This window comes from Ursus maritimus, unplaced genomic scaffold (assembly GCF_017311325.1).
Source record: "Ursus maritimus isolate PB19 unplaced genomic scaffold, ASM1731132v1 scaffold_19, whole genome shotgun sequence".
Classification (NCBI taxonomy): Eukaryota; Metazoa; Chordata; class Mammalia; order Carnivora; family Ursidae; genus Ursus; species Ursus maritimus.
The window spans coordinates 11,840,615-11,865,845 of NW_024424341.1; the positions used below are offsets into that span (position 1 = coordinate 11,840,615).

The window sequence follows — 25,231 nt, forward strand, 5'->3', positions numbered from 1 at the left end:
GGGGGGGGGGGGGGGGGGGGGGGGGGGGAGAGCGTATACGACACGTCGTAAGCAAACAGCTGCAGCGGCTTTAATATTTTTAATACTTTCTCAAAGCGAGGGGGCAAACCCATTTGACAGGTGAAAAAGCATCTCTATTGACTTTTTACAAACCTTATGATATTCTAGGTGGATCGACACTGCTCCTAGGTCTTTAATCTGCCAGCCAGGATAATGTGTGCACAGATCATTTATCCGCTGAGAGGTTGAGATGCTCAGTTTGGAATAACTTTCCCTACCCGGTAAATGGAGCATCGCTCTGTGAGTCCGAAGCAGAGAGAGAGCACGATTTGAAAAGCCTTGCCGAGTTCCTTTGTAATTAGTCGCAGCTCCCCCTGCATATTAATTTCCCTCCGTCCCCTTCATGTGATTTAGAGACTGTCTCTAGAACTACAGAGACGCACGCTCAGAACCACGACCGCGAGAGGCACCGTCTCAAACACCTATCACTGAGTCGTCTGCAGAACGCACCCTCCGTTCTTCGGCGCTGTGTGGGGCTTATCAGCGCAAACAGTTTAATATTTATGCTAAGAGGATTGTCAAAAGCAGCTTCTGTTGCTTTAATTCTTGTTTTAAATAAATAATGAGAACATTTAAACACATTACTCTTCTTGGGGCCCTGAGGTCAGCTAATCTTATTATTTATGAAGTGATGTGCTCCATAATAGTACTTAGTGCATGTTAACAGACGCTATTATCAGGGTCTGATGCGGAGAGCCGAAGATATATTGGAATGTTATGTGTAATGTACGACGGATTGAGTGCACAGGATGCCGGTAGAGCAATTAACCACACGAGAAAATAGGTATAAAGTTGAAGTATGTTTTCCCCTGGGGATCCCCTCACCATTAATAATTCCCCAGAGAAGAAGATGTCTTTCAGTTAGGACCCTTCTCTACCATCAGGCTCAGAAACAGGGCTGGGGGAGTCCACCCTTCGATGTCTTCGTAGTCAGCCCTCCACGGAAGACAGATCGTGGGGATGGCCACTTTTTAATTGGTTTCGAGAACAATGCGTGGAGAAGGTAGGAGTAGGGAAGGACCCATGCAGCTCTTTCGAGTGTTCTCCTAGTATTTCTCTCGGGTACACAGGCTTCCACCGCCGTGTGCTCCAAGGGAGTGGGGAAATTGTTCATTTCTTATTGCAATTTGTGTTTCATTCTCTCTGATCCTCATTTTTCAGATGAATAAAGCTAAAGCCAGTGAGCTTTCCCAGACCAATTTTAAATAAGCTGGTCTCTCGGAGAGGTAGATGCCTGCCACGGTGGGGGTGATACTGCCCCAACTTTTTTCCTACAAGGCTATAATTTAGTTGCATATGATAATTAATTTCTCTACTATTGATGAATAATCCATTTAATAAAAACCGTGATTTAAGTGTTTTCCTTAGGGAGTAACTCTTGCTAGCCTTTTAATTTAATTTTGTGGAAGTTTTCCCCACCTATTCATCAGTGGAAATGATTATTAACCTCTATTTGCATATATCCTTATAAATCCGTCTCTCCTTGGAGTGCCTTTTTCTGAGCACAGCAAGCTGGGACACTTGTAAATCTCTAGAATCTCCAAAGTCAATCCCGGCCCGTAATATTGTTTAATCTATTCTTGGACGTTTTAATGCAGTAAATTCAATTTAATCTTTCCCAGTAATCTAGTAATACATCGAAATCCCACAAACATTTAAATCTGATAATGGCTTAATCACACACTTTAAATAACAGTTGAGATAATGAAAAAATAATTCACCATTTTAAAGGCAGAGTAACTGAATTTCCCTGGTGATTGGCTTCTGTGAAGCCACTAGAGATAATACAAAGCTGGGAATTGAAAAAAGAAAAAAGAAGTTCCAGCACCATGAAGAACAGTTCTTCTGTCGTCTAAACACCTGATTCTGCCTGGTGAACTCATTCTTTCATGTCATCACCGCCACCGTGAAGCATTGTCTTTGGAGTACTTGGCAGTGTCGTCCCAAACTGCCCACGAACTTGGGTCTTCCAGGAATTTCTTCCCATGGATTAATTGCCTCTTCCTACTCTTCCAGGTGCCAGTCCCGAATTGCCCGAACCTTACCCGTGGATCAGAAGCCGGAATGTCGGCCATATTGGGAAAAGGATGATCCTTCGATGCCTCTGCCCTTCGATCTCACAGACATCGTTTCGGAACTCAGAGGTCTGCTTCTGGAAGGAAAACCCTAGAAGAGCACAAGGCTTAGGTGGAGGAGGAAAAGATATTTTCGGCTTCCTTCCTCCAACCTTGTCATGGGCTTGGGCAAGGGCAGTATGGGTAGACTTGGCCTTTAGATTATAGAACCTGGGTCCCCTTAGAAAGAGTAGGGAATGGAGCCCATGAATGTTAGACTGTTTAAAAATGGCGCAGTGTTACAGTCCGATTTGGTACAAAACAAGAACCTGCCCCCAAAATACTATTCTCCGCTTGGATTTTTCATGGGAGCCATTCAGCTCCCAAGGGCCAAGGTGACAGGGGTGGGCCTAGTCTATGGCAGAGCACAACCCACTTTCCACCTTCCCAAGCCTTTGCAGAGACTCTAGAGTGGAAGACTCTAAAGTCATCCGGAGGAAGACAGAACCTAGACACCGTTCCCCCCAGTTTCTCACCACGCCCTCCACAGGCTGTGCTGTCCAGTATGGTAGCCCCTAGCTGGGTGTGGCTTCTTAAATCCAGTTTCCATTGTAATTAAAAATTCCGTTCCTCAGCTGCTTCATAGTCACACATGTCTGGTGACTCGCGTATTGGGCACACAGATGCAGAACATTGTCATCGTTGTGGGAAGTCCTGTTGGATAACGCTTCTGTAAAAAGTTGGAGAGCCGGAAATTCTCTTCTCCACTTGTCCGTAGCCACCATCCCTGTAGGCAAAAGGAATGAAAAGAGAAACGCGTCGTTGAAAAGTAGCCGCTGTCCCTTCTGTGAGCCAGGCCTAAGTAAAGGGCCGAGTTACGAGTTCTGTACTCTGCCCCCCAGGAATGAGGAGCCGTTGGAAATTAAAATACGCTTGACATCTGTCGTTGGGAGGTTTCCCTGAGCTGATGAAAGAGACACAGCCCTGTTTGCATTGCTTCGTGGATTTAGCCCGCACGTGCATTTTTCTAGAATTCTCCCATCCATACGTAGTGACAGGTGGGATCGAGACCCGAGGAGCCCCCGTGCCCCATCCCGATGACATCCGTGCACCAGAGAACCGTTGCAGCAGAGGTGAAAACCTGGTCTCTGGCTTTAGAGTGTCTGGATCAGAACGCGCACTGGCTCCGTGACTTCCGGCGTGTCACTGTGCCTCAGTTTCCTTATCCGTGTGACGGGGATACTGAAGCACCAACTGACAAGGTGAAGAGTAAACAGAATAACCTGGCTACAGGTGTAGGACAACTTCTGACAGGTAGTTAGATACCCGATAAATATTAGTATTCTTCTGTGTCCTTAAGCCGACCCGATGTAGACGTTGTCCCCTCCTTCCTCTGCCCTCGTGCCGATTTCATCTCGTGATGCCATTATCACGTCTCTCCCTTTCTGGCTCGGCTCCTGCCCTGTGGTGACCCCAGAAATCACCAGACTAGTTAGCCCCTCGCCCCAGCCCGTGGCCATCTGGTTTACCGTCGCTTGGAAGCTGAGGAGCTCTTTTGCCCGTTGAGGGGGGTGCACGGAGAGCCAGACTCTCCCCCTGCCGTTGGAATCTCCCGGGTTCAAGGTAGCGTTCACCCCCTCGGAGCTAACTGCCCAAAGGCCGCGTGGCACAGAGCAGCCAGGGTTTCGTGGTCCCGAGGGTCGGTTCTCTCAGACCACGAATGAATTCCCTGATGTCCTTGAGCCTCACGGGGCTGTCGTGGAGGTGACCTGAACCCCGGGAGGTCGGGAGCGTGCGGCATATAGAATCGCAGCGCGGGCGCCCAGGCCACGTAGCCTCTGTGGTTGTATTTAGCACTCGTGCTGGTTCTGTGTCACATTTCACACGTGCCAGGATTTCAGAATTGGGAGATTTCATATAAAGTAAAAACGTGTGCGTTCTCTTTAGAATTCGGAATATCTGGCAGCCCTCGGCCTCCGTCCTGGCGTGGCAACGAGCTAGGTAGCGTCTTCTCACTCTTGGGCGGGACGTGAGCCCTCCATGGCCCCTGGTGCTCCCCATTATCATTTATCATCACCCTGACCCCTAGCGGTCAGCACTCTCGACCCGCTTGCTTGCACCCCTACCGTAGAAATAGGTGATCATGTCTCGTGCCCTCCTCGGTGTATGTGTATTACTCTTGAGCTCTGTTCGTGGACTACTCGTAGTACTATGTCTTGTACCTCATGGAACATTCATAAACAATAAAAATATTAAAAGAAGATAAGAAACCAAGAGGTCCTGCTGTTTTCTGCTTGCAACGCTAGTGGGTGGGCCTGCTTCCTTGGCCTGGGTGGGGTTAGCTGGAGATGGTTCTCGAAGTCTTCCAGGTGGGGCCAGGTGAGGCACCGCTGGGGTGGGAGAAACCACTACCGAGAGTGAATCTAAAAGGTGCGATCTTGTTTTCGTGGAAGAAATGACGGCTTTCAGCAAGCGTGAGCTCAGGCGTGTGTGAGGATGACGTATGCTCTGTGGGGAGGTGTCAGGTGGGTGGAAGGAGGGAGACAATGTGAGGGGGGTTGCGGGGAGCAATGGCCGTCAACTCAGTTCCAGGAAGGCCTTTTCTCCTGAGAGCTAGAGGAGGACTTTCCTGGGAACACGGGTCATGTGTGGGGTTGAGGGAGTGGGCAGCCTGGCCCCAGGACTCCCCGCTTCCTGCCCGGCTTCCCCACCCCCAGCTATCTGGAGAGATCTCTCTGCACTAAGATGCTCCTGACTTCCCCTCCCTCCTGTCCTCACACAAACCTTTCTTGACCACCTACCACCGCTCAGGGGCTTGGTGAGCCCTGGACATCCAAGAACCCCTCCCTACCTTCCAAGGTCTCCTCTGTGCCAGGCCCCGTGCAGAGTGCCGGGGATATGCAGTGACCAAGATAGTGGAGACACAGACAGGAAACCAGCAAATCAATAACGGGACGGTTTCAGATGGTCTTAGTGCCAGAAGGGAGCCTGTTGGGTGAGGTGGGGACCCAGCGTTGCGGGGGACTGATGAAGGGTGGCTCAGAAGAGGGTCAGGGAAAGCAGGTGATGGGGAAGAGCTTTCCAGGACAGGGAACAGCAGGCACGAAGGCCCTGAGACAGGAAAGTGCAGTAGTCAGGTGCCAAAGGAAGAAAACCGGCTGCCGTGGCCAAAGCAGGGAAGCCAGGAGTGGGAAAGATGCAGCTTGGGGGCCACACAGGTCTGGTTCCAAGCGCCCAAGAAACACCCAGGGGGTTCTGTGTGAAATGGTGGTTCTGGCTACTCTGGGCTCCGGGGTATCTCCGTGTCTGAAGGCACAGCCTTCTAACTGGGACTCCCACACCCTGGCCGAGACCTTGAGATGGGGAGGAGGTGCTGGGGGCCCCTCCAGGTGCATGAGGGGGGCGCCCCGCCCTGCCGCCTCACGCAAGCAGCTCCAGCGGCCCCAGCCTCCACCCAGGGGAGCTCGCTAAACAGAAAAGAGCAGGGTCATGGCATTGCTTGTGACACAATTTTAGTGATAAGCTTCTAAATCCATCACCAGCTGAATCGAGGGATGCTGGAAATGAGACCCCTATTTAATGGACACCCCACCTTCAGCAGAAGGGTTAGTGCCTGTTTCAGGGGATGGGTATTTTCAAATGCAACTGTTTTGGGGTTTTTTGCGGTTTTTTGGTTTTTGTTTTTTTTTTTCCTTCCCCTGCTCTAGTTAAGGCTGATTTTACCACCGGGCAAATTGCATACATTTGGATCCGTGCCACGCTAAATCCTGTTTATTCTGGAGATCTGTCAGAGGCAAGTGCGTGGAAGACGGGGGGATTCTTATTTGAAAAGGCAATTCTCCTCCAAACAGATTGAGCAGGAGAGGAGAGCGCGGATCGGGATGTGCTGATGTGGTAATACCATTTATCCAGTTTGCCTTTGTTACTTTGTGATTAAATGGTATTTTTAATTAAGTCTCATTGAGAGCCATAGGTACCACGGTGGTGAAATCAATTTGACAACCATAAAGGGGGAGGAAAGGCCCAGGAGTGCTGTCATGAGCGGCTGCAGGAAAGCCCGCCGCTGTAGAGGCTGGGGTGGGGAAGGGGAGAGGCGGGAGAGGCACAGGTAATGACTTCTTGCAGGACAGGGCCACCTGCGGCTGCTGGGACCCAGAGGCAGGCTTCCCTGGCTGTCATGAAAAGGATACGGTGGGCTCTCTTGTGCTCACCGGAGAGACCCCAATACATCCCCGGGCTGGCTGGAGTCTCCGGGAAAGTGTCTGCAGGGTCTTCTCTGGCCGTCTCTTACTAGTAAAGAGAAAGCCTGTGCCCAGCCCCCAGGCGTGCTGCAGCCTGGCTGCCCACAGCCCTTCATCCTCTGCCCCCACCCCATTCGCACAGGTTGAAAACATGTCTCCTCCGCACCCCATTCTGTTTATCCTGTTAGCATTGATTAGCTTTCCTTCTGATTCCTCGGTGGCAGTAGAGGCTTCTGCCTGCCGGCTTCCCCACTTTGAATCCTGGTCCTGTGTGTGACCCTAAGGCTCCCATCCTTTCAAGCCTTTGTTTTCTTGTCTACAGAATGGGGATCATAGTAAGAGACCTACCACCTAAGGTCGTTGTGCAGATTTGATACTGTGCATAGGGGCGCCTGGGTGGCTCAGTGGGTAAAGCGTCTGCCTTCCGCTCAGTTCATGATCCCAGGGTCCTGGGATCTAGCCCCATATCCGGCTCCCTGCTCAGCGAGGAGTCTGCTTCTCCCTCTCCCTCTGCTGCTCCCCCTGCACTCCTGCTCTCTCTCTCCCTCTATCTCAAATACATGAATAAAATATTTAAAAAATACTGTGCATATAAAATGCTGGAGTAGCAGGTCTTCGGTGAGGCATGAGCTGTCATGTTTATTATCCCGGTTTCCTATGGTAACCGTTGTAGCTTTGGGACTTGGGCAAATGCCTTGACCTCTCTGCGCCCCAGTCTTTGTGTGCATAACCTGGATGATAGTAACGCCTAGCTCACCGGATCGCTCTGTGGCCAGGATCGCAATCGTTAAGTGATTCACGTCGTGTCTCGTCCTTCCTGCCAGAATAACACGTGACCGCTTATATTTTCCCATTTGCCCCTCACGGCTTCCGTTTTTTTTTTTCTAGGCAGATGGCATGGAACTTTTTATAAATGAGGTCCTATGAAAAATGATTCTTCAGTCCTGCCGTTACTCCAGCGGGATTAGGTCACCCGCTGCAATTTGAGATTTGCTTGAAAAATTCTTGCCATCACCTTCTAATGGATGATCTGTGTACAACAATTGTTTATTGACTCTGAATGTCTGAGCGCCAGGGTCAGTCTATTTCAAGGGGAGGGAAGCATTAATTAACTTCCAGCATTAGATTCGGTGATTCTTTTCCAACGATGCAGTTCATGACTCCGCTTGCCTTTACTTTTCATCAGTCCTGAAAGAATCGAGGTAAAATAGTCCCTCCGCACATGTGTGTCAGGCTAAATGGATAACAGCAGATACAGATCTGTTTGCCTGTCTGCACTTGCCTTTAGACAAAATTCATCAATTTTACAAAAGCCACTGACTAAACATGGCACCAATACAAATGAAGCGGCTTCCAGCGCCGGGGGTTTTCCTGTTGCTTTTAATCTGGTAAGTGCGGTAGCTTCCTGCGGAGCCATGGGAAGCGCTGGCCGAGGACGGGAAGGTCAAGGCCGTGCTGTGGGAAGTGGAGGAGAAGCGCGCTGGTTCCGGACCCGTGCGCTCAGAGCCATTGGGACCCGCTTAGTTAGTGACCGTCCACGCGCAGCCCCTCCGCAGCCTTGCTGGGTGTTAAAGATGAAAGAAAGACCAGGGCTCAGCATGCCCTTTAGCGGTGCCTGTCTGCAGGGGCATCCTGCTTGCCCTTCCCAGCTTCTGGGACGAGGAGAGGGTCGGCAAGGGGAATCGAACCCCACGGGAGAAGCTCCTGGGCACTGCGCAGCGCACCCCGATGAAGACGGCCGTCAACACTGAAGCTCGGTGCAAATGCAGGGAAGCAAGATGATGATTATTTTCTGAGATCGGTTGGATTTAGGTGGGCAGGGGAAGAACTGGCATGTTTTCATCAGCTCTCCTCCGGCAAGGCCAGCGTAACACAGCAGCGGCGGGGGCTCTCAGTGGAGACCCCCACGATCCGCTAGAACATGGGGGAATGTGAACACCTTCTCCAAGAACAATGTCACGGCCCCTTTTGAAATTTTTTCTGACCCCAGGGTGCCTGGGTGGCTCAGTCGGTTAAGCCATTAAGCGCCTGACTCTTGACCCCAGCTCAGGCCTTGATCAGGCTGGTGAGTTCAAGCCCCACGTTGGGCTCCACGCCTAGCATGGAGTCTACTTGAAAAAAAAAAATCTGTTTTCAGACCCACGTACCCTGCAAAAATGCCCATTCCTGCAGACAGGTATGTTCAGGGTTGTGGCACCTAGATGGAGGGAGCATGCTTTCGTGAGTTGCTTTGCAAAACTGTCATTCCCCCTGAAAACCCCGTTCATCCTTCCCAATAGGGAATCACGTTTTTCACTTCGGAGCGCGCACAGTCAACCTGGCCACCCCAGAGCCCCAAAAGAGCTGAGTGAATTTCTCAGAGCAGCTCAAGCTGCCCCTCGCAACTCGTCCAACGCAGAAAACTGGACCTCTGGTCCCCGTCCTGCCCCCCCACCCCCCAGTGCTTCAGACAGATTTCCAGTTGATTACGCCTTGATTAGAGCCAGGGAAAAAGCAGGCCAGGTATATAGGATTCCCATTGTCCTCGCCTCCACGGCTCCCGACCAGGGTCAGGCGGAGCGGCCCCTCGGTGAGCATGTGAACAATCAAGGGCTGTTTACCATGGGCGTTTAGTTTTCTTTTCTCAAAATCAAAACAGAGTTTAGTAGGCAGCGTATTTCATACATGCCTCTTGATCAATGGAATGATCTGTCAGAAGCCATTAGAGCCCCCATTAGCTTGAATGCATTCAAAGCTAAACTATTGGATCATTGAAGGGCCATAGTGATTGTTTTTAATATACTGTACATTGATTTCTCCCTGGGAGCGGGAACATAAGTTTGAAACTAACTGTGTATGACTAAGGCTTCATTTGCTGTCTCCAGTCCTCTGTGAGAAGCATGGTTTCACTTCGACCAGAAATGTCTGTGTATAGGTTTTAAAGAGACGCAGATCCTGTTAGATTTCCCAAGGTTTAGACTGGGGTGGGTTGTTATTATTATTTTTTTTTCCCCGAGCTTTCTCCCATTTCTTTGTGCCCATTAAGTGAGTTGTGCGTGCAGAATGGGAGAGGCATCCTTGCCAAGGACCTGAAGTGAAAGGCAGTGGGGGAAATTTTTCTGAAAGCATGAAGCCCCAGCTGAGGCCAACCTCGAAGTGGATTTGACAGCCTCGGGCCAGCAAAACTCAACCCACGCAGAGCAACAGAAGTGTGGCGGTGTCAGGGGCCTCCTCACTGGGGCACAGCTTGTCCAGCTCAAGGTGGAAGAGGCAGGTGGGGAAGCGAGAGCCGAGGCCCCGCGCCTGCCTTTGGCTGCCATATTGCCAACACTTGCGTTGACTCATCTTCTCCGCCTTAGCCGAAATGGATCCTTCGAACATTCGTTGATTCCTTCCTAAATACCAGATTCTGTGCCAGGTAGGGACACAAGGTCCCTGTCCTGTTCTTAACCAGCATTTCCGATCTCAGCCCCTTGCTCATTTTCATACAGAGCCTGAGAATAAGGAGTTTGGCCAAAGAAGCCATACTTATCACATTTGCAAAGGCCTGTCTCCCAAAGAGAAGTTTTTACACATTGCACCCATTTTACAGATGGAGAGGTTAAAGCCCAGATGGGAGAAATTATGTTTTTTAAGGTGAATTCTAGAAACTGGATTTCAAGTTGCTGGTGTGTACTAAGATTTGGGGAAAATGTGAACGTTCTAGGACCCACCTCCCAAATAAACCCAGATACGTTGAAGAAGAAGACCGTTCCAGATGGCTCACAAAAACGAGAACAGCTTACCCCTCCGTAAGGGCAAAACCCAGGAGCCTTTGGCTCTTAGCGTTTCCATGAGGGAATTCCAAACTGCTCATTTACGTTCCGACGTGGAAGTTGAAACCAAGTTGCCAAGTGTCTGTGGATGTATTCTCCGTCCCTTGATGCTCTGTTCCTGTCTTTTTGCCTCCCGAAAGCCTCCACGCAGAGCCTGTGCTGTCTAGACTCTGCAAGAATGCCCTGGGTCCTTCCTTCCCCGCGGCCTCTCTTGCCACCTGGATCCTTGACTCACTTGTAAGTCACTCCACGCAGATCATTTTCGCTTGTTCCATCACCGGAGAGTTTAGGAATATGATTTTACTTGTCAGATTTGGCTTCTATCGTGGACTATCAAATACAGGAGGGCAGAGCTCACAGCATCGAATCTTCCATTTTAGTGCATTTAATGAAATTTAGAATAACACTCCCTACCCCCGAATCAGTTAATATTTATGGGCTATCAATCCAGCGAACTTTTATCTGACACACAGGAAGGACCCCGCAAGCCCTCGGTGGCCGGCTGTTAGAGCGAAATGAGTCTCATCATCACCCTGCGGGTAACGTCTCCACCAGGACTTTCTGGCCACAGCTTGCAACCTACCCCCAACCTCTCCCTCCAACCTCACCTCCCCAGACTTGCTTCTCACCTTGGTTCCAGCCACACCTGATGTTGTACAACATCCCAAATCCTTCCATGCCTCTGGAGCTGTGTCTTAGGTATGTTGGCCACGGAGGACAAAGCTCAGCCTGGGTGAGGCCAGGGAGGATTTGGCCAACAGCGTTCGTGTCCCAAGAGGCATTCGATCAAGGAGGCGCTGAGGATAGCCAAGGTGTCGGAGCTGGTGGTTGGGGCTTGGCAGTCGGGGTCTACAGGGGGCCAAGGAAGCAGCCCAAGGAAGGAGCAAGGCAAGGCCTCCTCCAAGCAGGGGGCACTCAGTGGGGACCCAGGCCCAGCACGGCTCCAGAGAGCAAAATCACAAACAACTAACTGCCTTGGCCAGTGGAGGTTGAAAGAAGGCTGGAAGACCTCAGCGGACACGGACTTGGAGGCCGTGGGCTTGGGCTGACAGTTTCAGATCCCACTGACCTGGGGTCATAAGGCTAGCAAGATGCGGCTTTCAAATCGTAGACCTTTAACCCAAGTCTGTGTGCTCGGCACACACACACAAACATAAGGGCAAAACGGCCTGATGATTCCATCCCCAGATTACACTCGGTGGGTACACAGCCCGGGCAGAGGGCAGAGGAGATGGGACCAGCATCTCTGTTCCCTCATTCCAGAAGTTACCATGCGGCTTAAATTACAAGCCAGCTGCTGCACCTGGTGCTCCACTGTAAAACCACAGCGTGTTCCAGCACCGAAGGAAAAGCCATGCAGACCTTTCTCCAAAGAGGACGTGCAGGTAATACGCCCACGACAAGGTGGCCGATAGCATTAGCCGTTAGAGAAATGCAAATAAGACCACAAGATGTACCCCTACACACCTATGACAATGGCTGCCATTTTATTTTATTTTTTATTTTATTTTTAAGATTTTATTTATTTATTTATCTATTTGAGAGAGAGAGGCCACAAGCGTGAGCGGGGGGAGGAGCAGAGGGAGAGAGAGCGTCTCAGGCAGATTCCCCGCTGACTGCAGAGCCCGACGTGGTGCCGGATCTCACGGCCCTTAGATCATGACCTGAGCTGAAATCAAGAGTCCGATGCTTAACCAACTGAGCCACCCAGGCGCCCCCATGCTGCTATTTGAAAAGTAGTGGTAACGCCTCATGCTGGCGAGAATATGGAGAAACTACTTACCCATTGCTGGTGGGAACGTAAGAAGCTACAGCCGCTCTGAAAAATAGTTGGGCAGTTTCTTATAAATCTAAGCATGCCATTAGCACGTGACCTGGCAATTGCACTCTTGACCATTTGTCCCCCAGAAGGGAAATCTATAGTCGCACAAAACCTGGACACACAGATCGCAGTCACGACCATTCGTAATAGCCCCCAAATGCAAACAACCGTCAGGAGTGAATAAACAGCAGGACCCCCACGCCGCGGACTACTACTAAGCAATAAAAAAGCAATCGACTACCCGTACACACAGCAACTCGGATGGATCTCAGGGGACTTATGCCGAGCAAAAAAAAATCCAATGTGTTATATGCTGGAAATGTGTATAAGTAAATGATCCCATGTATTATATAACCTTCCCGAGCTCACAAAAGTATGGAGCCGGAGAACGGATCGGGGGTCGCCAGAGGTGAGGGATGAGAAGAAGCGGCCTCTAGGGGCAGCACGGGGGGCCTCGTGGTGCTGGAGCGGCTCTGTTTCTTGATCGTGGCGGTCACATGAAGCTACACAGATGAGGCAGTTGTAGAGAACTGTCTACGCGCACACACACACACACACACACACACACACACCCTGTGAAGTTGGAATCACCACTCTGGATTACAGCTCTGCCGGTTTCCTGGTTTTGATGTTGTGTCTCAGTTATACGAGATGTTACAATCTGGGAAAACTGGCTGGGGCTCCCTGTACATTTTTTTTTTTTTGCAACTTCCCATGAGTCTATAATTATTCCAAAATAAAAAGTTAAACAAAGTTAAATGGGCACCTGGCTGGCTCCCTTGGTAGAGCATGAGACTCTGGGTCTCAGCATTGTGAGTTCGAACCCCAACAGGGGCCTAGAGCTTACTTAAAAAAAATTAAACTTAAAATATTAATTTAATAATTACAATATTAATTATTAAAATTAAAATATTAATTTTTAAAAAATTAAACAAAAAGACAAAATAAAAGACAGTGTGCCAGTTTCCAACATGGCGCCCCCCAGGGTGTCCTAGGAGTCATTGTACGTGATTTCATGGGTGGACCCCTCGTAAGAAGGGACTCCCCACCCGAAGCACAAAGCTCACTCATCACTTGTACGTCAGGACAGCGCCCGCCCTGCAGAACCAACTTCCCCCGGGCATTGCTGCCATATCCTCATGAATCCTGCCAGACGGTGGCCCATCTCCCCCACGCCTCGGCAGGAGACTTTGACCTTTGGTCATCTGAAATGGCCTGTGGGATACACAGGGCCGAGGCTGTGCTTGTAAGTGTCCTGGGAACCCTATGGCCGGAACGAGTAACCATCCATGTCGGGCATACTGTCCAGCTACAGTGTCTCACGACGTTGGCACAGCAACCCCACGTGGTACGCTCCATTTTCCAACATGGTACGCTCCGGTGACGTTTAGGCAGAGACAGGCCAAATAACTTGCCCCAGGTGACGTAGCCAGGAGCTGGCAGAGACAGGATTCAAACCCAGGCAGTCCAGCTCCAGAGCTGGGGAGCACTTCCGGGGAGCACTGACCCTCTGTCTCTCCCAGCTTAACCTTAGCACCGTTTTCAGTTCTGCCCAGGTTCTTGGTCCCAGCAGACATGAAAGGTACCAGGTCTAGTCAAGACCGGAGGCAGAGTTCCTCCCAGGCCCTGCTGTTAGACAGCAGTGCACTCACTCTAGCAGAGTGGTTGGGGACCTGAGCTTGGGGGGAGGTGTGACCCAGATTCCAGTCCCAGCTCTCGTCCCCTCCATACACGCACGCGCACACACACACACACACACACACACACACGTGACCACATACAAGTTGCTTAACCTCTCTGGGCCCCCATTTCCCTTCTTCGAATTGGGGCTCCTAAGAGCACCTATGACATCACATTGTTTGAGGGTTAAGAAAGACACAGAGAAAAAGGACACAAAGCTTTGAGCACAGTGTAAGACTCCCCACAATCGCTCAAACGAGAGAAACTAGCTTTTACAATGAGAAACTTTGCCCTTTGGTGCCGGGTAGTAATTTGGGGCACGGGGGCAGTTTCTTCATGAGCGTTACTGTATAAAAGAGCAATTTCTGATCTCTGATGAAAAACAAAGGCGCTATCTCATGCATCCCCCAGTTTGAAAGCAGTCCATGCCCCTCGTAGCTTGGAGGCAATCCCATGAACACGTCCCCTCTGAATGAACTGGACAAGTGAACAGCTTTCAAAGATCAAGTCTACACGGGAAGGGGGATCTGGAGTATGATCACCTGTAGAGACAACAGGGATGCTAAGGCACATCGATTCTCAAACTATTCTAGAAGCTACTCTGGTAGGGTTTGGGAGTGAAATTGATGAATAACACCACCCCCCAAATTTTTTAAAGAGTATTTTATTTTATTTTATTTTATTTTTTAAAGATTTTATTTATTTATTTGACAGAGAGAGAGACAGCCAGCGAGAGAGGGAACACAAGCAGGGGGGAGTGGGAGAGGAAGAAGCAGGCTCCTAGCAGAGGAGCCTGATGTGGGGCTCGATCCTGTAACGCCAGAATCACGCCCTGAGCCGAAGGCAGACGCTTAACCGCTGTGCCACCCAGGCGCCCCTTAAAGAGTATTTTAAAATTTGTGTTCAACTTCACAGAAAACTGGAGGAAACTTTTATATTTGTTCTCACCTCTCTGATCTCATCTCCTAGGACCCTGTCCACCTCCACTCTCAGCCCCTGCCATCTCTCTCTGCACCATTCACTCTGGCTTCCCTGCACCAAGGACTTACCCACCACAGGGCCTTTGCACTGACTGGCTCTTTGCTCTGCCAGCACTCTCTTCTCCCAGATATCCATGCAGCTTCCTCACCTTCTTAGGTTCTTCCTCAACTGTCACCTTCAAGTGAGGCCTTTCTTGACCACCTTCTATTTAATGTCTCTGACATCAGGATGCAGTGGTGACATGTCATAGTTGAATTTGCAGGGTTTTATTTCTTTTTTTTTTTTAAATAATGTTACACCATATCATCAAGGGCATCTTTGGGTTTTTTTTTGTTTTTTTTTAAAGATTTTATTTATTTATTTGACAGAGATAGAGACAGCCAGCGAGAGAGGGAACACAAGCAGGGGGAGTGGGAGAGGAAGAAGCAGGCTCACAGTGGAGGAGCCTGATGTGGGGCTCGATCCCATAACTCCGGGACCACGCCCTGAGCCGAAGGCAGACGCTTAACCGCTGTGCCACCCAGGCGCCCCCATCAAGGGCATCTTTGAATGGATGAAATACGGTGTTTAAAAATCCCACCTCCATTTATTCTCAAGTACGGGTTTCAGCTGGACTATTGATAAAGATAATAATGTACCTTCTTAACCTGCAATAAAAGGGTTCCATTTGGGGTCAGCTAACATTGGGGCGGGGGCATCGCGTCTGCAGTTGGTTCTAAGTGCATCTGTGCTGGAGGGAGGGAAATGTTTTCATTTATTTATGATTCTTGTTATTTTCTTTAGAATCTTTTCCTTGTCCTCCCTCGGTTTCTCTTTCTCTCATGCTTGCTGGGGGGATTTCTTTTCTCGCGCAAATGTTGAAAACAACAATAATGCAAAACCTTCCCAGTGACTCAGTCTTTGAAAACTGACATCAAGGTGAATGTCTAGAGGAAATTCGGGGCGGCCACAGGCAGTTTGCATTTAAACAAGTTGTGACTTTGATTTAAGAATTTGGCTTGATGGCCAATATATCCAAGGTAGGAGATGGTGTATATATCCTGTTTCCATCAGAAATATCAAGTTCTGTGTGTGATGTGTTTATTTCTCTGAGTGGTTAGGTATTTAATACATAATGTGTTTCGGTGGGGTATTATTTTCATCTCGGTGTTTAATACCTCCACAATACGTCTCAGATTCGGGGTTGAACGGCACCTCATAAATTACGAGCTGTTATTAGCTACTTTCTGGTTACATCTTAATTATCAAGGCTGAAAAGAGAGGGCAGACTTTTATAAGCATTCATATTTTCTGTTTACAAGGCTTTTACTGACGTCTAATAAATTTAATTACCTCTAATAAGAAGAGGAAATGAAGTTCTATTTAGCAAATTCATAGCTTTGAAATGCATCTTGTAGCTTTATGAGCTCAGTAAGCTCCAGGAAGGTGAGAGCAGGGAAGTAGCTGTTGCGAGGTTAAACTAACTGCAAAGCTGTTAAATTATTTTTTGTTTCCATTTTATTGCTTCACCTCCAGGGTAAACTTCAGGCTACCTGATAAAGCAGCCTCGTAGGAACTTAAACTTTCCGTGCCTTACCCCACAGGGCCGAAGCCGATTCCTGGATTAAAGGTGCATTTTTCAGACATAATGTGAAATTTGGGAAATTGATCATGCGTTGACCTACTTATTTCCAGGAGCTGTTCACTCCCGACTCCTTTGTTTTGCTCGTATTAGAAATCTATTGTTCTTTTAGGAGGGCTCCCCGCTGCCAAGGGGGTGCGAGGAGGAGTCAGTGCCGTGAAGAGGAGATGTGGGGGGCAGCCCCTCTACCATCTGAAATGAAATCCGCAATGAACTGCATTTGGGCTGCAGGAAAGACTCAGGTCAACCACTTCCCATGGAGGGTGGAGGGTGGGAACAGAGAGAAGACTCCCGGCTTATCGAGATCGCGTGTGGGGAAGCGGGATCCTATAAAATATTTCAAGACTTATTTTACAGGGCATCAGATGGTTAATTTGTATTTATTTTTTTGGTCACCAATCTTCCCAAATGACCCTTTCAGGCATCTTGTTTTCATTTATTGTCGTAGATGGGCAGAGAAGTTTCTGACTCTTCCTCCTGTCCCCACAGCGTGTCCACCTGCCTCATCACCAGTCAGTGGACTGATGGCTCTTCCCAAACTGATTGAAAGCTCGTCTTTTTAATATTCCAAATTCTAATGTTTAAGGGAGAATCACCTTGAGCCTGTTTAAAGAGACGAAGGGAGAATACGGTGTACGAAATGAGATTGAAGAATTCAGGAAAGCTCACAGGTGCTAGAAGAAGTCTTGTTTCTGAAAGGGAGAGAATTGGGTTGAGCAGCAGGGGTTTATCTTGAGTGGAGACCAGAGTGTCCACAGGAATAGCATGAAGGTGACATAACAGCTGGGAGTGTTTGCATCTGAAGGCCTCCATTTTCTCTGGGAAGAGTAGGCAGCCATTTGCTAAGAACAGCAATGAAGTAGGACATGGGTAGGAAGTGATTCATTAGGGAGAAAGTTTTGATTCAGGGAAAGTAGAGGAGCATCCAGAAGAATGGGGGAGTTTGTCCGATACATCCATAATTGGGGTACTCCTCATCATGGCAAGCCACCATCTTCCCTTGTAGGGTTACAGCAATTGTTCCACAGAGGTGAGGACGTCTGTCTCTTGTGTTCACTATTTTGTCTCTGGCACCGAGAACAGTTCCTAGCACAAAGGAAATGGTCAGCAAGCACTTATGGGATAAATGAATGAAGGTTTGGGGGGCTCACTGGCAGTGGAAAGACGCCCCCAGAAGACACAGGAGAATGAACTGAGAGAAGGAAATGAAGAGGTGAGAGAAGAGACTGGGAAAGGTGTGGATGAACGGGATGCTGGGACGTGCTGGCCGCAGGGTACCAGGCAGAGGCAAGACGTGAGCCCAGGTGCTACTGCTGTCCTGGGGAGCTAGAAATGTGTTGCCCCAGCTCAGTGTTTTCCCAGGAGTCCAAACAGAAGCTGCTAGAAGAGATTCTTATACGCTGCCCAGTGAGGTAGGAGCCCCAGTGCTGGCTCAGACAGCTTCCCTCCTCCCTGGGTAACCAGTGGACCCTCAGAGCTTAGCTGCCTCAGTCATCCCAGGAAAGAGCCGGAGAGTATCTTAGGCGGCAAGAAGTGACTAGGGCCCTGAAGAAGCCCTTGCCCGGGCGACTGGGGGGAGAGGATTGACCACCAAAGACGATGAGAAATTAGGCCTCGATGACTTAGAGACTGAGCCTTTCCTTGGTAGAACCAGAAACCATGTGCGATGGCAAGAAATGACCAGGCCCAAGACGCAGGTCCTGCCTTCTCAGAAAGATTCTCGGAAAAGGTTTATGGAGTAGACAGAAGACCGGATGAATGATGTGGTGGGGTGAACGCTTGCATATCAGAAGGACATTTTCAATTTCAAGGGCAAGGGGGGTGCATTATTTCCCCTAGACTCATCTACGTACTTATATTTATTTTTAAATTTTTTATAAAGATTTTACTTATTTATTAGAGAGAGAGAATGAGTCAGGGGGAAGGGCAGAGAGAGAGGGAGAAGCAGATTCCCTGATGAGCAGGGAGCCTGACGTGGGGCTCGACGTGTGCATGTGTGTGTGCGTGCGTGTGTGTGTGTGTGTGCGCGTGTGTGTGTGTGTGCGCGTGTGTGTGTAGTAAAACATACATAACATAGAAGTTACCATTTTAACCATTTTAAGTGCACAGTTCAGTGACATTCAATACATTCACATTGTTATGCAACCAGCACCGCCATCCAGATCCAGAACTTTCTATCTTCTCAAACTGAAACTTTGTAGGCATCAAGCAAAAAGTTCCTACCCCTGCCTCCCCGATAACCCCTAGCCTTTCAGTCTCTATGCGTTCAACTATTCTGCCTCCTGCGAGTGGACTCGTCCAGTATTTGTCCCTTTGTGTCTGGCTCGCGCTTAGCAGCATGTCTTTGAAGGTTCGTCCATGTTGGAGCAGGCGTCAGGATTTCCCTCCTTTCTGAGCGGCATCACACCCCGGTGTGTGTGTATACCATACTTTGGTTATCCATTTATGACAGTGGACATTTGCGTTATGTTTACCTTTTGGCCCACGTGAATCGTGCTGTGAGGAACATGGGTATACACATATGTGTTCGAGTTCCTGCCTCCAATTCCCTTGGGTGTGTCCCCCAAAGTGGAAGAGCTGGCTGGATCATAGGGTATTCCTATTTTTTTTTTTTTAAAGATTTTATTTATTTATTTGACAGAGAGGGAGACAGCCAGTGAGAGAGGGAACACAAGCAGGGGGAGTGGGAGAGGAAGAAGCAGGCTCCCAGTAGAGGAGCCTGATGTGGGGCTCGATCCTGTAACGCCAGAATCACGCCCTGAGCCGAAGGCAGACACCTAACCGCTGTGCCACCCAGGCGCCCCAGGGTATTCCTATTTTTAACTCTTGCGAAATTGCTATACTGTTTTCCAAAGCAGCAATGTACGAGGGCTCCAATTTCTCCACAAGCCGGGATAGACATACATCGCATCTGGATGGGCCTGAAGTGGTATCTCACTGTGGTCCAGATTTCTTCTTGACCCCCTCTTTGCCTAGTGGGAACGAAACCATGGTTGGCCTTGTCACTACAGATCAGAGAAATCCACTGCATTTGGCTCTAGGCAGGAAAGCAGCCCGTAGCGGAAGTACGACAGGGATGAATTCAGTCTTTTCTACCGATTCTTCCTGTGTCTTAGGCCCCTTTGCAGATAGCCCTACTTACAGCCCCTCTTGCCCACGACGCACACGTTTCCGCTACCGAGGGAGTGAGACCTCCCAGGAGTATTTCCTGTTTAAACACAGAGGGGGCTTCTCCCAGAGGAATAGGTTGCCGATGGCACAAGTTCAAAATTCAGGGAGGAGAATGTTTTGGGGTGGGGCGCCCCTGAAATTAAATCACACAGACAAGAGTGCCTCTTGGAAAGGACGCCCCAGGCCCACAAGCCACATCCTGAACCGTGGCCACATCCCGTCGCCATGCTGCTCGTTTGTTTACCGTGTTTGGAATTAGGTTCTCTTGGACGTGCTCTTTAGATGACAGCACGATTACATGACTTTATCCAGAAGCTTCCCTGAGAACACAGAAAGCACAACTAGAAAACTCAGCATCTTGATTGGAACTAAGCCTTTCATAGGACTGAAATGGAGCCCTCACATTCTGGAATGTTCTTAGGGCTCTGCCAAGTGATGGGTCTGTACGGAATCTTTGAGGACTGACATGGGCACAGTAAGGCTCCGTGATGGAGACACAGGCTGGGGGTATCTGGGCAGCCAGGCCTTTAGACTCCATCTTCAAACGTGACATCCTTTAGGCTCTGGCTTTGCTCCAGAGTGACACCAGCCCCACTGGGGCTCCTTAGCGGGCAAGAAGCTCCTTCCTAAGGTTCTTTTTCCCCCGCCTCTGGTCCCAAGACCTTATGGCTGGCTCATCCCTTTTAAGAGAAAGTGGGTTTTTCAAATCAGTTAATCTCATAACTTCCTGCAGAGATAAGCCCTGCGCTCCAGGACACTGGCCTTTGACATGAAGATGCAGATATCTTAACACTTTGTCTAAAGCAGGTGCTGCCGGGTGACCCCATTCCCCCCAGCACAGCAAGGAGGGTCTTACCTAGTGTCTGTGTGATAAACTCCCCCAAAGGACAATCCTGGCGTCCACCTCTGGGACTACGAGGGGTTCAAAAATATTGGGATCCGGGAGCGCCTGGGTGGCACAGCGGTTAAGCGTCTGCCTTCGGCTCAGGGCGTGATCCCGGCGTTATGGGATCGAGCCCCACATCAGGCTCCTCCGCTATGAGCCTGCTTCTTCCTCTCCCACTCCCCCTGCTTGTGTTCCCTCTCTCGCTGGCTGTCTCTATCTCTGTCGAATGAATAAATAAATAAAATCTTTAAAATATATATATATATTGGGATCCAGTCTCAGACCAACAACACTTCCTAGTTCTCAACCTACCAAGAGGCCAGTCTTTCCATAACTGCACAGACACATAAACCAGATCATTACCTTGGATCCCAAAGAACATTTTACAAGCCGCCGTCCCATAAACATTCATTAAACACTTACCAAGACCTTCACCTCCTTCTAGGTCCCGTGGGGAGTCAAGACTCTGGCTAGACAAACCTCCAGCCCGGTTGGAGGAGGAAAGAGGAATACGGTGGAAGTAACCATGATATGGTTCATGGTCAAAGCCTGATTACAAAAAAAGGAGACGTCAGGAAACAGGAAAAGTGTCACTTGCTCTGGGCATTTTCTTACAGAATCCTGGAAACTCCAGGGCTAAGAGGATCTTGGAAATCAATTGTTCTAATTTCTTCACTTTTGAGGAAGGAAGCTGAGATCCAAAACAGTTATAGGACTTGAGTTATATGACCGAGAGTCAGGTCAAAACTGGGGCCATCACCCAGGGTTCCTGACTTCCAGACCTTAGCGCGTGTCATGGACCAGACTGATGCTCTCAGGGGACCCTCAGTGCCTGAGCCTTTAAGGACACCGAAGCATCGGTTCATTTTCCTTGAGCTCACTGGGGCTCATGTGAGTTGGAAGCGGAGGAACTTTCTTTACCTTTAAAGACACAGGCCCGACTCACTTATGGCTGAAAGTTGCCCAGGAAGTCGGCAGCATCCTGATGGCCCTCCCGCTCTCCCGCTCAATCCACCAGCCTCTTCCTCGCCCGCTGGGTCAGCGCCATGCCTGCTCAGGCTGACGGTGACTCCCTTCACCTTCTCTGATTGGCTGAAGTTAGTGGGTGCCCCCTTCTCAAGATTAAGTCTTCCTTTGATCCCTGTAACCAGTGTCAAAGAGTGCATTTTTTTAAATTGAGATATAATTTACATACCATAAAATTCACCCTCTTAAAGGGTACAGTTCAGTGGTTTTGAGAATATTCTCAGTTACGCAATCGCCAGCACTATCTACCTGTAGGACGTTTTCATCACTCCAGAAAGAAACCCCACACCCATTAGAAGCCACTCCCAGTCTCCCCTCACCCCAGGCCCTGGCTGCATCTAGTCTGTTTTCTGTCCCTATGGATTCACCTATTCGGGACATTTCACAGCAGTGGAACCCTACAATCTGTGACCTCTGTGCCTGGCATCTTTCACTTAGCGTACTGTTTTCAAGGTCCATCCATGTCATGGTGTGCAACATGCTTCATTCCTGCTAGGGCTGAATAATATTCCATTGTAGGGATAGACCACATTTTGTTCATTTATTCATTAATTCATGGGTATTTTGGTTGTTGCCACTTTTTGGCCCTTACGAGTCATGATGCTACGAACATTTGTGTACAAGTTTTTACGTGGATGTGCTTCAAGTTCTCCTGGGTTCTTTCCACCTGGAGGTGGAATCGCTGTGTCTTCCGGTAACTGTGTTTCACTTTGTGAGGTCCTGCCAAACTGTTTTCCAAAGCGGCTGCCCCATCTTGCACTCCCATCAGCAGTTGACGAGCTGTGTCTTCGTCCACATCTTCACCGACACTTACCACTATCCATTGTTTTGGTGAAAGCCCTCCTGCTGGGTGTGAAGCAACATCTCGTCGTGGTTTGGGTTTGCTTCTCCTAATGATTGACGGCGTTGAGCATGTTTTCCTGTATTTATTCGCCATTTGTAGACTGTCTTTGGAAAAATGTCTATTCAAGTCCTTTGCTCATCTTTTACTTGAATTATTTCTGTTTTTTATTGTTGAGTTGAGCTCTTTATATATTCTGGATACTAGTCCTTTATTAGATATTGACTCTTAAACAGTATCCCATTCTGTGGGTTGTCTTTTCACCTTCTTGGTGGTGTGTTTCAAAGCACGGAAGTGTTTAATTTTGATGAAGTCCAGTATCTATTTTTTCTCTTTCCTTTGGTTACCTATAGTTTTGGTGTCCTGTCTGTCCAAAGTGTTTTAAGAGTCCTCTTTAATTTCTTGTCCAAGACAACACTGGGCAACATTCAGATGGTAACTGCACCTCTCTGTGTTAAAGAGTGGTCCTCTTCTGTTTGAGTTGACCAGGGCTCTCAATGTGGGCACAGCTAGGAAACTCTTTCCAAGGGATAGGGTGGGAAGATGTTTGAGGAATAAATTGTGGGCCAGGGTGATATCCAATTATAAATCTCTTGTACTTCATTTGACAGGAGCAAGTAGTTCACATTTGCTCTAAAATTCCTTAAGAGACAGAGACAGAGATTAAGCTCTCTTCTGCGATATTTCGAATCCTTCGCTGGCCTCTTGACTTCAGGTTTGACCAAATGACCCTGTTCTCCCCCGTGAAGCAGACTTTGCATGGCACAGAGCCCTCCTGCTTTGGCCTTGAATCCAGTTCGATGGTGGACCCTGCTACTCTTTTGGTGTTTTGGGTTTTTTAAAGTGAACACTACCCCCAACATGGGGCTTGAACTCACAACCCCAAGATCAAGAGTCACCGACTGAGCTCCACCAACTGAGCCAGTCCGGCGCCCCGACTCTGCTACTGTGGGTGGCTCAGGCGCATCCCCATGTCCTGCTCTCCGCAGGACAGATGGACTGAGCCCCAACAGTCCTCACCTCTTTGAATGACCGATCGCAGTTTTTGCCCTCTGAAGGCCTTGTGATTCTGACAAAGCCCTGACTTTGGGCTCTGATGGAATTCACTCTAGAGCCATCTGGAGTCCTCAAACGGTCCTTCGGGGGACTTACTCTGTCCCAGAGCAGGAGAAACCAGTGAGAGCCTGGGTAGGTCATGGCACTGTGGAATTGGGGAGACGCCTGTGGTTTGCTCCAGGGGGAGGGGGTCAGCTCGCTCTCCTCATTTGACAAAGATCCCTGAGCCTGATGTGGAGACTGAAGTCCGACTGTTGCTTCCCTTCATCTTGGCCTTCTTTCTCTCCCACGTGCCCCTTTCCCTCCGTCAGCTTCCGGCCAGCAGCCTGGGCACAGCCAGAGTCCCCGATCTGTAATGGAAATAAATGACCTAAGACCTTCAAGGAGGGACCCCTGGTGTTTTTCAAGTGAAGCCTTTAGGTCCGCCGCCTTGGGGCTGGGCCAGCCGATGCGCCGCTGAGTGGAGCGTAGTGACAGGGAGGCCGAGGCGGGGTTGGCGGAGAAGGCGCTCAGGATGGGAATGTAAGGTGTAATGAATCTGCCCCCAAAGGAGAGGGACCTGCTGGCTCCCAGCCTCACGGCCACATCCCCGCGACGGATCGTGCGGCTGATAAGCAGGAGATGAAACACCCCGCCTTCTTCTCATTTATTAGGATTTAGAGGAAACGAATCTGATTTGGAGCCCTTGGGGGTCGGCACTGGGCCCGATTCCTTTTTAGCTGGGAGGCCGAGGGCCTGGAAAGGTTAGCGTCTTGTCCCGAAGCTGTTAGCCAGGCAGCTCAGAGGCTCAGGAAGGGGGGAGGGGCGGTGGCCGCACAGCATTAGGGAATGAAGTCCTCCGTCTGACCCCACTGGCCGTGAAGGTTAAGGAGCTGGTGACGACTGATGATTTCTCAAGGGCGTTTTGTTTGCAGATGGCTTTCTAGTGATTTAGGCGGGTCGTTAGTGGATCAATACTTTTCTCGGGAGTCTCTGAAATCCCCGACTGCTTGATAGTTGAGCCCAGGCAGTTATTTCTAATGAGCAATGGTGCCCAACGGTGGGGGTGTCTCCTCGCCATTTGTCGCTGCCGTCTGAGCGGCTGCTAGGTGCCGCTCGGCGCTCCGGGTGTTCTGTGCGTTTGTGCCATCCGTTTGTGTCGCTGTGGAGATGACTCACCTAGACGCAGACGGGTTAAGTATCTTGACCACAGTCCCGCAGCCACACTATCTGAGCTGGAATATTCTCTCTGCTTGTGAGCATACACAACGTACTCAACCTTCCTAAGCCTCGGTGTCCCTATCTGTCAGACGACATAACTCACGCTAAGTCCTGGGCCCTGGGACTGGCACGTGGTTGATCCTCGGTGAATGACCGCTGAGGGGCACCCCCAGGCCTGTCTGGCTTCAGAGTTCGCGTTCCTTTCATAATATCATGGGAACCCTGAGTCGGGAAGGAAGACGTGTGGTTGCCTCTGGACAATGTGTCTATTTTCTCGGGACATATGCCGACCGATGGTGTCATTTCTGGTTGGGTGTGACTTGGCAAAGACCCACGAAGCCATGGATCTGGTCAGGAGAATACAGTGGTTGAGCACCCAGGCTCTAGAGGCGGGCTGCCTGGGCTCGAATCCCAGGCCCACCACTCGCTAGCTGTGTGACCTTGGCCAAGGGAGACAACCATTCTGTGCCTCGGAGTCAGAATCTCCACCTGTACAATGAAGATGATGGTAGCCCCTACCTCACAGGTTTCTGAGATTTGACTCACGCGAGGTTGCGAAATGAGTTAACACCTGCAAGCACTCGGTGAATGCTAGCTGTGATTTCCACGCATTCTCTCAAGCACCCATGTACCGGGCGTTGGGGATGCTTCAGAGGGAAAGACCTGGTCCCTTCTCTCGTGGGGAGTATATTCTGGTGTGAGGCATAGGGGCAGATGGAAAACAAATAAGCCAACAAACAAGGTAGTTATAAATGCGCTGGAACTGAGCTGGGAAGAGGGGGGCGTGGGTCAGGGAGG

General features: G+C 49.6%; 1 protein-coding gene across 3 annotated transcripts in view; it reads left to right on the forward strand.

The window, feature by feature from the left end:
- FTO (FTO alpha-ketoglutarate dependent dioxygenase) overlaps window positions 1–25,231 on the forward strand; it is a 414,727-nt gene that overhangs the window by 363,573 nt on the left and 25,923 nt on the right. The window contains exon 9 of one of the 3 annotated variants that reach the window (XM_008702630.2): window positions 2,077–4,384. The exons of the other annotated variants lie outside the window; for them this stretch is intronic. Within the exon in view, the coding sequence (XP_008700852.1) occupies window positions 2,077–2,230 (154 nt within the window). The 3' untranslated portion in view covers window positions 2,231–4,384. Of the gene's footprint in view, window positions 1–2,076; window positions 4,385–25,231 lie in introns of those variants that run through there. 3 annotated transcript variants of the gene reach the window in all.